Here is a 14,080-nt window from a genome sequence, read left to right as displayed (position 1 = left end):
GAAACAACAGTTGTTAGAGAAATAAAACGTTTGGACTAAGTCATAGGCATATTGGTACTCAACATGAATGCATTAGATGGCTCACAAATTTGGGATCATGGATCAATGTACCGCTTGAAATACCTATTGCTACGCCACTGCAAATAAGGTAAGTTTGATTTGCTTTCAGATTGGGGCAGTCGTAAAATTACATCGCTATCATACTAAATACCGTTATCAACTTCGAACACATCACCATCATTTTGCTATCAACATTTTTCTCTGGCATTCGATGACCGGGACAGCGTTCCTAACATTATTGTGCCACCCACTATCTTTTAACTTACCAGAGTGGGGATTGCACCTTTAACAGTTATCACACGTGCAACGTGTATTCCATATCTCATAGACCTTCCAGTTTCCAGTATACTGTTCGTCGTGCTGTCGTAGACACCATAACTTTCATCGCAATATCTGCTACATTCGTAAGGAAGACAATCCGGATATCCTTCGTGATCTCCGGTGTTCTGCGTAGGCCTAATGTGACTTTAGTTTAATGAAAGAGAATTACTCACCAAAAAGGATTAAAACTCCAAGACCTTGCCTTGTATTTGTAAAGGATAGGCCTAGCCTACAGCTGTGGGCAGAGCAGTTAAAACTATGCAACGTAGCCTAAGTTACAGTCATATACATAGTCACAGCATCATGTACTCAGTAGGCCTATGTTGGCTTACTAATGCCAAGTTTACTATTACTAGCCTTTATACTCTTACGATTACGGACAAAGTATGCCCCTTACCAGCCTAACCAAGCCTTACCTTACCAGCCTGGGCTAACCAATATTACATAAAAGCAGAATTTTGGCACGTTTTACAAAATCATGAATCATTTACTAGTTGCACTAACCTCACAAACTAGCTTAAATTCTTGAAACAGGCCTGGCGTATGTGAATATAGTGTGATTCAGTTGTACAATAATGTGACCATCAACCGGATCTTTTGTGTCCCTGTACTAGCCTAGGCTGTGTTACTGTTGTAGGAATTTCTGTGAAAGTCTCTGAAGACGATGTTTCTTTGTACTTGGCTCCAGTTAATTGAAAGCAATATCTAGGTTATAAACAAAGCCCTTGAACCGTAGTTCTATGCTTACATGCATTTCTCCAAGTCTTTTTTTCCCATTAACTTATGCAACAAAAATCATGGACAGACAACCATTGTTTTAGTGTGTGTAAAATATCAAGTAAATATATACCCCGGCATAAATATGATATTGGGTGATAACATACAACACTTAAATTTTCCACTAAGCAAGGGACCATAGTGACCATTGCAAAAACCTGCAATTTGGTCAAATTTAAAAAGGAATAAATTCATCTCAAAAGAAGTTGGTACCATTACTATTGATATTAATACAAAAGCAGTTTCAATTTCAGGAATGCACAACAAAGATTGCCAAATGATTATTCTGATTCATTGTCACTTGGAAGGACATCTGTAATTACTAAGAAATTTTGTGTTTTGTTCTTAGTAATTTAAATTAGACAATACTTCTGATGGTAGGTAATTAGTTGCAGTTGTCTCCTACTTTCCAAAGTAATGGTAAATTGATTGCTGAAATAATCCTCAGATGTTATGTTTTGAATGATCTCGTATAGTATCTAGGAAGGGGATTATGTGTAGCTGCGAACAAAGATGTCCAAATTTGTAATGAAAATGTCAAAAGTAGAAGCAATTGATAAAAATATTATTTACCTTGTAAGTGTTCAATGTTTTGCATAGGAAATATTTTAAAATACTGATAACAAGAAGTTTGCTTCCTTTGTCTTTTAAGTTTCATATACTTAGAAAAAAAAATCAATGTTGTAACTCTTAACTTGCATTTAAATCCCAGAAAACAGTTTGTGGTTAACTTTAAAGGATACTCATCCTGAAATTTATAGAATGTGTATTCTGATCATGAGGCTTCTTTAATGTTCAATGGTGTAATGTAAACTCCAATGGCAGAGAAAATCAAAACCTGATATCAACAGTTCCATAAAACTCATCGTTAAAATTTAGGACTCTTGAATTAAACTCATAGGTATTGGTAGTATGTCAACAGCTTCCCTCTGTGTAAGTGAAGATTGGTAAGCATCATTGCATTATTCAAGGCAACTTATTTTTTTTCTCTTTTTTTCCCCTCAGAAATAATCATGGTTTCTGCTTTGATGCAAGAGGATATTTGGTTTGATAGACTGGCTGTTGAAGATGCTGAATATAAGTATTACCAGCACCTGGCCAACAAGCAAGCTGTTCTTACTGGACAGGTTGGTATCAAAACCTAGGACACTTGTGCATGCTTGGTTATCACTATATAATGCAATATTGTATCCCAATATCTAAAGCTCAAAATTGTGAAAGATTAGTATTAAATTTGTTTTTTAATATTGTAATTAAGATCTAACTTATTCAGGTCACCCTACTCCAATGAACAACCGAAAAGTTCTTCCTAATTCTGCAAGAACTCTTCAATACTGCGTATTTACAGGCAAATGCAGTTCTAGTTGTTGTATTGGATGAACTGACATAATGATCTGTATGCTAGACTGAGTAGTCCAGCCACTTTATATGTTGAGCATCAGATACTTAAAGGGTTAATTTCTGAAAAGTGGAGCATAAATAACAAACTTTAATTGATATCAGAACTTTTTTGTGATGTTCAACAACATCCACTTAGCATTACTGCTCTGCATAGATCCTATCTCTTTTAACTTGTAAATTCCCTTCACAAGTTTGAAGAACTATTTTGCTTTTTATGTCAGCTATAACTCTTTAACCCAACCATTTCTATAAGACTTTGCCATTCATTCTGTAAATGTAAGCTGTATGTTTCTTTCTAGTTTTTGTGACTGTAGACTAGCAAGTCTTCTTTATAGTTTGATCAATTGCAATCATGTTTGAATCATATTCTGCAAACAAGTAAGCAAATGTTACTGAAGCATGGTGTGTCTTGAACACATGTTAGTTGATCTTCATGCTACCATGTGGTTGACTTAACAGCAAATTGTTGCAATGTCAATGGCTCAGAAAACTTACTATGTTCTTTCAGCAAAACAGGATGTAGGTGAGGATATTATAAGAGAATAAGTGAAATTGGGAAAGACATTCTCCAGATGCAAACTTGTATTACCCAAGATAGGCATGATATATCTTAACAGTAATACTGATTATTAGTGGTTCTGTTAAGTGTGTTATCTTTATATACAACAGACACTACCAGCATTGAGTTGTTCATAGGTATCAATGTAATTCTCCATTTGTGAGTTTTACTTGCTATGTTAAACCATCAGGATCTCAGGAAGGGTATTGAACAGATTGTTGGAATTATGGTATTCATAGCTGATCATAATCAGCAGTCTGTTTTCATTGCTGTTGTGGATGGGGCATAAATTAGTTTTTGCCATTGTCAACCTTTGCATGCATTGTGTTTTTGATATGTGTCAAACATTTTGATCAATTCAAGGTGGTGGATCATTCTATTCATGTATGGAATTTGGGAAACCCAGTAATTTTATTATCATTATTATGATATTTTTTTGTTTCATCAGTGTTGGAATTGAGGGATTGTCATTCATTGCATAGTTTGATGTTTTTCTATTCTTTATTAGCTACAGTATGTACCTGTAGTTTTCATTCATTGCACATTTGTCAGTGTCTGTTTAAACTTTACAAAGTTTTTTGGTCTCAACATGTAGTCGGTTTAAGTTAATGTTTCACAGGTAAACTTCTTCTTTGGTTTGTAAAGTACCTAGACCAGATTTTTCTGGATCAGGAGCTATATTAATTTAGTCATTATTATTATTATTATTATATAAGTTCAGTCTCTTCTATAGAATGCTGAAAAGTTCTTTTCTGTGTAAAGGAGGTAAAAGAGTTCATTGTATGTTTACAGTAATGCTCCACCACAGAAAGGCCAACAGGTTTGTGAGATGAATTGATGCTTTCTGTGTGTGTTTTCATACGTCTACCATTGACTATAATAGGCCTTGGTACTCATATTTGGTTGCTGATTACTATGAATCTCCCTGGCCTGGTCCTTTTCAATGAAACTTGCCTTTCATGCCTCGGCACTCATATGTGGGTATCAATGACTGAATCTTACAATAGTTACTTTGTTTTAATAAAGTAGCATATATACCTGTTTATGATCCTGGAATACACACTTGTCAGTGCATTGGCAAGGAGACAAATTTAGATGTACAGTACATAACCCATTTGTGTGTGCATGCCTTCATAGCAATGGACTATAACAAGGGAGATGTTAGTTTTGTAGAAACAATGCTCTATCCATAGATAATACCCTAGTCTCCATACTGTATGTACTGGAGAGTACTTTAATGAGTACATTGATGAGTACAATAATGAGTACAATAATTAATGAGTAATGTAGTAAAATGAGTAATAAATTAGTACAATAATAGATACATTAATGCTTGTTGTGTGATGGACAGCGCCATGAAAGTACAGTATGTACGATTATACTTTCCATCAGATGCTGAAGCTATCATAATAACGAAAATCCTCAGAAAATGACAAGTTATCAATAATAGTTTGAAGTCATTTGCATAGCTGCAACTCAGGTACGATCTGTGAAAGGATTCTGTTAAGAAAATTTATCAAAAGTCCAACTGTGTTGGAATTGGCTGTGACACCATCTCCAAAAGTTATTAAAAAGCTGGCACTACTAGTTATGTGTGTTATAAGAGCTCAAGACATCATTTAGCACATAGCTAACAATGAAAGAGTCCATAATTCGCTCTTATCCAGTTTATGTTACTTTTGAAAACAAAACCAATATTACAGTTGGCATTGTACATGCATAGTTTGAAAGGCTAAGTACAGTACTTTGATTCTCTATCTCTAGTACCTCCCTGCTTCAACTAGCCCTTAACATGAAACCTATTTAATGAGCCGTCAGGGCCGTCACTTGCTGTGAGTCAGGTCGTGGTAGTCTGGGGCTGTCTACGACCAGACTGCGATCCGATTCTAATGGATAGAAAATGAGGAAGCGTTGTGAAATCAAGTGAAAGCTGCAGATAGTCAACATGGCGGCCCCCATATGACTGATGAGCCACAGGAGATTAAACTGTCGGGTCGGGCTATTGCGGCTAACCTACGACCCGACGCCGACGCGACTAGGTGGCCATGACTCTCTCCAACTTACATCCAACGAGTGGGAGAGTTGGGTCGCAGTGGGGTCGATGCAAGTTGCAATTGTCCTATAAAATGTGGCAAGGAATCACTAAGCCTACAGTTGGTTTCCTCATTCTAAGGGATATTTTTGGCTTGATATTGCATTGTGTGTTTGTGTGCTGTTTGAGTGGTCAACTGTTGTGTGTAGTATCAAGATTGAAATTTGAGAGTTTATCCTGCTCAGTCCTTGACCACTGAGTGTTTCATGAAGTAGGTAAGTACATAGGGTTATGAAATGGATTCTTCATTATGGTAATGAAATATTTGCAACCACTGCAAAGTTAACGCAATTAAAGGTGACTCTCTCGGGAACTTCAGTGTTTAAATGACTTACTGTTCTGTGATGTAAACAGTTTAATGTGAGTGTTCTATTTCTGTGTTGCCACTTGTGGTACTATTTGCCACTTGTGGCTTTAGTACAAAGATGCCACCTTAAATGTGGGCATAGTTGTTGGCAGAGGTACAAAGCCTGTTTTTATGGTGTTTATAAAGTATGTGAAAGTTCAGAATCAGTTCTAAATAAAGGTGGATGGATGGTTTTAGCTCAAGCTCTCTATGCAAGATACACACCTGGTATCAGACTGAAATAAGTCATCCAACTTGTTTGCATTTCTTACAGACCTCCAGCCCATTGGTGAATGAAATTGCACGCGCTCGTGAGAATATTCAAAGCTCGCTAAGCACAGTGAGTAACCTAAGTAGTAATGCATGCAAAGAAGTATAAGGGAATGTGGGCTCAAGGAAATGCTAAGAGAAAAATACTAATTTCAGTTTCAGAACTTGAATGAGTGGGTCTTCCTTAATCAGTGATATTTTTAAACCAATATCACATAATGATTACTTTCTATAAGATGCAAATAACATAGCACTGTAATTCAGATAGAAGAAGCTTTCCTTACAGTGTTCTCAGCAAAAATGGTAATAATTTCAGCTTGGTGGTTCCAAATTAGCAGCTGCAGTATATACCCTATTTATCATTATGAATGATTTGTAATGGTAGACTACAGTACAGCTGTACTACACTATTTTAGTTCACAATTATGTACACACCATTTATGTAAATTTCTGTCAAAACTTGACCTTTGGATAATTTTAACACACTCAAATAAACTTTTGACCTGTCCAGAAATGATTTTACTCTATAATGAAAAGATGGAAAGATCAAACATTCATGAATGTATGCTTTTAGGTCTGTTTCATCTTGTATTCAAAGTACAAACTAAAAGTACTGTTTATTAATTTGCAAAGAAGAATGTCTAAAAATTAAGAGTTATATGCTGTGCTTACCAGCAAATATACTTCTATGATGGGGGATATTGTTGGATAATAATGCTTTGTGCTTAAAGGTAGCATTTAACTAACACACCAAACAAACAAAAGTTTGTATTTTCTCCTTCCAAAAGGTTTAATTTTTTTCACTGGTTTTGAGTTTTTGGATCATTTTCTTCATGCATTCTTTCAACTAATCACTGCTTAGATCAACCATGGATATTTGAAGGTATTTGGAGAGTTTTGCTCACAGGATAATTGTTGCTATGCTCTGTACGTAGTGCATGTTTGGTAGCAGGTTGTAATAAACAGCAGGCAAAACAGGTGTGCATGATTAGTGATTGTATTATTGTATCATATCATACAGTAGTGTTCATGGTTACCATGGCAATAAATATTGTGTGAACTGATACAATGGTGGCCATTGTAAATGTCTGCCATTAGCTTTTAAAGCAGGAATGGGTGCGACAATCACGTGCCTGCTCCCTTATTCTCCAAACACTCATTGAAAAGACACAGCTCGAAATAAACCATTGTTCCAGCACAACCATAATATTGATAGGGCTCAAATGAGCTTCTATTCGGCTCCTAATACATGAGATTCACTGCACTATACCAAATGCTAGCCGACAGGTTTGTATAGTGCCTACGTGAGTGAGGAAATGCCCTCCTCTTTTGTTCAAAAAGTTTTAAGTTACATGGATGTGTCCCTGTCAAATGCTTTTCAATTTTGTCATGCTTTTTTTATGATAATTCATTTGTTCATCCATAACTGTTTTTCAGTGTAGTCTGTAAAAACTTCATTTTTATTTGCGGGTGTATCATGCTGTAGTTTATGTTGGTGTAATGCTAAACTTTTAATAAGTTTTTGTTGGGAACTACTTGCATCTATTAAAAAAATTGCCAGGATTTGCCAATTGGTCTATATAGTGAATGACCTTATGGTTTGTAATGACCGGTCGAAGGCAAAACAAATTTCTATATTTGTGTGTTAGTGGATGCATACATGTGTGTTAGTGCTGTGATGCTTCTTGTAAACACAACATTTCAAAATGTACAACTTGCTTGACCATATTTCCATGCACGTAAATCCACCCAAGTAAGTACATGAAACATGTTGTTTCAGGTGCATCATATGAAGGCCACTTTGAAGCTTAGATGAACTTCATTGTTCAGTACATCCACCTTTAAGTTAAAGAATGTCATTGTTTTTGGCCAAAGTTCATATGAGGTTTAAAAGTATCAAATTCTCAACAGTGAAGCTTGGATAAAGTTCAGACATTTATCTAGCTCCAACTCATTGACTACAGGAACTCCATTGGTTTATGTGGAGTTCAAAGGTCATTTGTGGTCAGCAGAGGTCAAACTAAGAAAACCTTGTAAAAATGACAATGAGTGAAAGATACCTATTGTACTATGTGAAGGTGAATGATCAACAGAGGTAGTCTGAAAACAATTTTCTCCCAAAACCCTGAGATGAACTTCATACATAGTGCTTAGATTCACCTTAATATATTTTTTTTGGGACCAGCTGGGCCCTAAGAAATCCTGGGCCCATATTTGCGCTGGTTGGGAACTAAGTCTATTTCAACCTCAAATGCATTTTGGGACACATTCTTTGGGCCCAAATTTGTGGGACCCAATTGGAAAACTTGGTATACAGTTGTTGTTAAATTTACCAAATTTATACCAAAATTTACCAACAAGACTGGTGTATGTGGGCATAATAATTATGATATTGGGTGATGACATACAACACTTACATATTTCACTAAGCAAGGAACCATAGCTGTTGGGCTCTTGTTCGTTATTGTCTTCATGTTAACATTGCAGGGGTAATTTTTGCTCTAAAAGTTAACTCGATGAAAAATGGTACTTTAAACAGGTGACATTTATATAGAAGCTATGTGACGTTCTGAATATATACAGTGAAGGTTTGCATAAAATACCTGTCCTTCACCTATGTTTACAGTTATTAAAATGATCAGTGATAAATGATGAAACAATAAGTCAGCATAATGCAACGGTCATAAATGACCAAATTGTCAATTTCTAAGCATTCTTGCTCAAGTGAGAAGAGTATCATCTACTGTAGGTTTAGGTTGTATGAAACTGAAAGCCTCATGTGTGTATGTATCATTCCACTTCCAAAGCTAGTAACTTGTCAGATTCTATCAACTTGATACTTTCTTGGAAAACATGTTATGTTGTTGTACTTATAATATCCTTTTTAAATCTGTTTCCACTTCTCACCATTTTTCCAAATATTGACTTTAATCAAATATTGCAGTTCCTTCCTTTGTCTTATTGTAGGGAGCTGGTAAGAAGATAGAAGGCACTGGTGGGCAAACCTTATCTGCACGGATGAATGCTTTGGAGAAAGAGAATGAAAACCTCAAGAAAGGTATACCTTTCTATTAGGTAGCTTAATAAATTTGCCAAGCATTTGCTTTGCAGAGAATCAACAGCATCAGAAATTTCTCAAATTGTACTATTCTTAGGGTTTGATCACACAGTTCAGGGTATTGATTCATTAACTTGACTCTCACAAGTAAAAGCTTTGGGTTGCTATCAATAAGCTCAATGTCTCTGGTCAATGTCTGAAAAAGTTGTCAACATAATCTAGGCTAAAAAAGTGATTCTTGATTGAACTTTTTAGTTGGGATGAAGATCACCTTGGTGAGTACACAAAAAGAATCTTATTTTTTTTCTGTGAAGATCAAATTTGGTAAACAAGAGTCAGAAGCTGAAAATCCTCACATTCATGGTCATTCTAAAGGTAACCTTGTTTACACGTACTGGTCAACAAAAGTCTGGAGACTTTAAGTCAAGCTGGATTGAAGTGATGGTTAATATATTGGTCCCCATTAGTGAAAGAATCAGTTGTGCTGTGCTACTCTTTGGATGTTGTCATATCAAATGTGGAGAGGAATCACTAAGCAGATTAACTCCCTATTATATATATGTAGCAATGGACTCCTTCACTAGCTTGATTAGTAATGTTATAGCCCTTCAGTATTTTTTTTATCACAGTGAAAGATTACCTGTACTTCCTGAAGTCTTTCTTTGATATTGGGGATACAGTTTAATATACTGATGAAGGTTTTAATTCTTAATGTTCTGTTTCTTGATTTTTCTCCCAAAGTTACCTCTGATCTTCAGACCTTAGTGATGCAACTGCAAGAACGAGTGACAGTCCTGGAAGGTGGAAGTGGAAAATCAATACCCAGACTTCCCAAGGTCCCCACCTCCTCACAAAAACAGGTCAGTTTCAGTTCTTCTCAGGTTAGCTCTAGTACAGCAACATCCATCCATCAATACAGTGTGGTCATCATAGAAATGGTGACAACCATTTTTGGTTTTGATGATAATCGTAACCTTTGCATTCATGATGGCTTATGTGTGTGAGTGTGTTTGTGACGCCCAGCTTATAAACACGATATCCCAAGGAGGGAATCAGGGCAGACCTCATATTTGGTGTGTAGAAGTACCACATTGTGTAAAAGAGGGCCTATTTTTTAGGAATTCCATCAGAAAGTGGTGTGTTTGGCTCTGATTTTGGTGATATGAGATGTTATCTATCAAGTTGTATTATTATCCAGAGTATAACTAAGTGACCTGTTTCTAATGGATGAACATGGTGTAGAATACCAGGTAAATGCAGGCATGAGACTCTTCCGCGGAAACGCGGATTTCAGATTATTTTTTTTTTCATTTTCGCGTTTTTTCTCGTAATTCGCGTTTTTTATTATTTTTTATTATTTTTTTTATTATTTTTTTAATTTAATTTTGTTTTGTTTTGTTTTGTTTTTTGTTTTTTGCCGAACATGCTGGACTGCGAAGGGAAGGAACACCGAATTTGACCGGTGGTGGAATCAAGTAGCACAAAGCAAGCAAAAAAGCCTTTTTTTGGTTCAAAAAAGCTAATGGATAAATTATACAAGCAGAAATTCCACAATTTTTTGGCGAGTTACGTGATGTGATAGATTCCATCTAGAGTCCACCATTTTGCATTTAAGCCCTCCTTACCTGACAAAAAAATTCTAAAGGGGAGGGGGACACCCCCTCCCCTTAAACCCCTCCCCCAGGACGGTGATCAATAAATTTCAGATTTTTTTCCCCCGGCTCAGTCTCATCCCTGTAAATGTTTAAAATGTTTTTTCCTTGTTTTCTTTGAAGGGTGAAGATGAAGTTGACGAAGATAGCGACAGTGATGATGACGAAGACCTGTTTGGAAACAACGAAGATGTGAGTGTTTATCAGAGGCTTCTCTCTCAGTCTCTCTTACATCTCAACAAAGTTTAATAACTGTTATCCCATTGAGAGGAGATCTTCCTCCTTGAGATGTAAACATATGGCATGACACATTATACATTGTAAACATTACTACATCTGAAATAAAACTGGTTGGCCATGTTTCATTGTATTATAACCAAAAGTCCTACTCAACAAACTTTTGTTAAGCATGTTTACTGTGTGGGTCTGGTGCAAAGTGACTACGCAGTTACTAGGCTACAATTGCAGTGTACTTATAGTTGCTCAGTGTTCTTAGGAACTTTTATGTATCAATTGTTTTCATGGACATTGATTAGTGTTCAATTAAAATATAAGGAAAGTGAGGAAAACTGCTTTTACACTTGTTCAAAACAGATAATAAGACTGGTAATAAAATGATTGGCTGTGCGTCAGTAAAATGGTTTATGCACAACGTCCTGATCCAATGGTACTTGCATGATATATTATGCATTGGAAGAGACATCTTGTACATCCTGTTATAGTAACTTACATCTGTTCATCTCTCTTTCAGACAAAGAGAAAAGCTGAGGATTTGAAAAAGCAAATGAAAGAGGCAGAGGCTGCCAAAAAAAAGAGTAAGAAGCAGAAAATATTTTGCAACATTTCATTCCTTGCTACAAGAAATATGTAAGCAATGTTGATAGTTTGTGCTTTTATGGTGTGATGCCTTGGTGTGTAAACAGCTAACTTAAAGTATACATATATATATATATGGTGGTGGTTTGACTTCATATGTTGTATGCGTATCAACTGTCTTTTTCACTTCATTTTCATTTTCATTACATTTTTCATTTTCACAAGCTTGGAATGATTGGTAGGAATTAGTCAAGTTCAGTCTGTTATCTATATGAGATAATCTGTGGATTTTAACAAGCAGGAACTATAGGTGGAATTAGTCAAGTCCAGTCTGTTATGTATATGAGATAATCTGTGGATTTTAACAAGAAGGAACGATTGTTGGAATTAATCAAGTCCAGTCTGTTATGTATATGAGATAATCTGTGGATTTTAACAAGCAGGAACGATAGGTGGAATTAGTCAAGTCCAGTCTGTTATGTATATGAGATAATCTGTGGATTTTAACAAGCAGGAACGATAGGTGGAATTAGTCAAGTCCAGTCTGTTATGTATATGAGATAATCTGTGGATTTTAACAAGCAGGAACGATAGGTGGAATTAGTCAAGTCCAGTCTGTTATGTATATGAGATAATCTGTGGATTTTAACAAGCAGGAACGATAGGTGGAATTAGTCAAGTCACTGTTATGTATATGAGATAATCTGTGGATTTTAACAAGCAGGAACGATAGGTGGAATTAGTCAAGTCCAGTCTGTTATGTATATGAGATAATCTGTGGATTTTAACAAGCAGGAACGATAGGTGGTATTAGTCAAGTCCAGTCTGTTATGTATATGAGATAATCTGTGGATTTTAACAAGCAGGAACGATAGGTGGAATTAGTCAAGTCCAGTCTGTTATGTATATGAGATAATCTGTGGATTTTAACAAGCAGGAACGATAGGTGGTATTAGTCAAGTCCAGTCTGTTATGTATATGAGATAATCTGTGAATTTTGCACGAACGATAGGTAGGGATTAGTCAAGTCCAGTCTGTGGATTTTGCAGGAATGATTGGCCATATGGTCCCTTTGTCTCATTTATATCTCTATTTAATTCTACATAGGATAAAAAATTCTCTTCACAATTTTCCACATTTTAATTTTCTTTCAGAAAAAGTAGTGATAGCCAAATCCAATATTATACTTGACGTTAAACCGGTAAGTATGCAAAAAAACAATTAATTTAATTTTTTAAAGCATTACTTCTGTCTTGGATATTTTCTAACATTACATGTGAAATCACAAAGTTATTCACAGATTTGATCATCCTCATAAATATTTCCTTTCATGAGAGTGTTACCATGACATTAAGGCCCTTGGAAAGGTGGCTTTATATGTTTAAGTTTAAAGCGGCATAAATTTGAGTTGATGATGTTTTGATGAAACTCAAGTTTATTAGTTTCATATGAAATCTTCAAGTTTTCATTCATGAGTGTCTGGTGATGAAGTATTGAGATGTGAATCAACTTCTGTTTCTTACTCACCCATAACTAGCATTCTGAGAAAATATCTAGAAGTTAAGTAAAATTGCCAATCTTAAGACAAGACTAAAATTTATAGTTTCGTCAGATCAATCAGTATTAATGCCTAAATCCTGAAATCAGGCTTTGGTTGTTAAATGTGAGCTGTTTTAGTACCAGGTGTTGCATGGCCTGTTCTTGCACAAATAGAATACGTGAGATATCAAGTACCTTCCAGTTTCTTACATTACGTTTAAATTTGCCCTTTATAACTGTTTACTTACTCCCCCTTCCTTATGATCCTGGCAATCTGTGTAATGTTTAAGAGCTGAAGAAATGAAGGTGATATTTGACTAAAGTTGTCATGTAACTAAGATGTTTTTTAATGCACTGTTGGGTGTACTACAGCATGTAGAAATGAAGGTGATGATTGACTAAAGTTGTCATGTAACTAAGATGTTTTTTAATGTACTGTTGGGTGTACTACAGCATGTAGAAATGAAGGTGATATTTGACTAAAGTTGTCATGTAACTAAGATGTTTTTTAATGTACTGTTGGGTGTACTACAGCATGTAGAAATGAAGGTAATATTTGACTAAAGTTGTCATGTAACTAAGATGTTTTTAATGCACTGTTGGGTGGACTACAGCATGTAGAAATGAAGGTAATATTTGACTTAAGTTGTCATGTAACTAAGATGTTTTTTAATGCACTGTTGGGTGTACTACAGCATGTAGAAATGAAGGTAATATTTGTGCACTGTTGGGTGTACTACAGCATGTAGAAATGAAGGTAATATTTGTGCACTGTTGGGTGGACTACAGCATGTAGATATGAAGGTAATATTTGACTAAAGTTGTCATGTAACTAAGATGTTTTTTAATGCACTGTTGGGTGTACTACAGCATGTAGAAATGAAGGTAATATTTGACTAAAGTTGTCATGTAACTAAGATGTTTTTAATGCACTGTTGGGTGGACTACAGCATGTAGAAATGAAGATAATATTTGACTAAAGTTGTCATGTGACTAAGATGTTTTTTAATGCACTGTTGGGTGTACTACAGCATGTAGAAATGAAGGTAATATTTGTGCACTGTTGGGTGGACTACAGCATGTAGATATGAAGGTAATATTTGACTAAAGTTGTCATGTAACTAAGATGTTTTTTGATGCACTATTGGGTGAACTGCAGCATGTGATCTTGTCAATCAAGCATAATCAT

At 35.6% G+C, this 14,080-nt stretch overlaps 1 protein-coding gene across 1 annotated transcript in view; it reads left to right on the top strand.

The window, feature by feature from the left end:
* Positions 1-356: 356 nt before the first annotated feature.
* Positions 357-14,080, top strand: part of LOC139976920 (elongation factor 1-delta-like) — a 22,581-nt gene continuing 8,857 nt past the window's right edge. Inside the window, exons 1-9 of the mRNA XM_071985806.1 lie at positions 357-510; positions 2,164-2,285; positions 5,831-5,896; positions 6,689-6,709; positions 8,794-8,884; positions 9,626-9,744; positions 10,660-10,728; positions 11,288-11,351; positions 12,507-12,553. Coding sequence (XP_071841907.1) covers positions 2,172-2,285; positions 5,831-5,896; positions 6,689-6,709; positions 8,794-8,884; positions 9,626-9,744; positions 10,660-10,728; positions 11,288-11,351; positions 12,507-12,553 — 591 coding nt within the window. The 5' untranslated portion in view covers positions 357-510; positions 2,164-2,171. The remainder of the gene's footprint in view (positions 511-2,163; positions 2,286-5,830; positions 5,897-6,688; positions 6,710-8,793; positions 8,885-9,625; positions 9,745-10,659; positions 10,729-11,287; positions 11,352-12,506; positions 12,554-14,080) is intronic.

This window comes from Apostichopus japonicus, chromosome 2 (genome assembly GCF_037975245.1).
Source record: "Apostichopus japonicus isolate 1M-3 chromosome 2, ASM3797524v1, whole genome shotgun sequence".
Classification (NCBI taxonomy): domain Eukaryota; kingdom Metazoa; phylum Echinodermata; class Holothuroidea; order Aspidochirotida; family Stichopodidae; genus Apostichopus; species Apostichopus japonicus.
The sequence above is the reverse complement of the archived record's forward strand: the minus strand, read 5'-3'. Positions and strand labels throughout refer to the sequence as shown.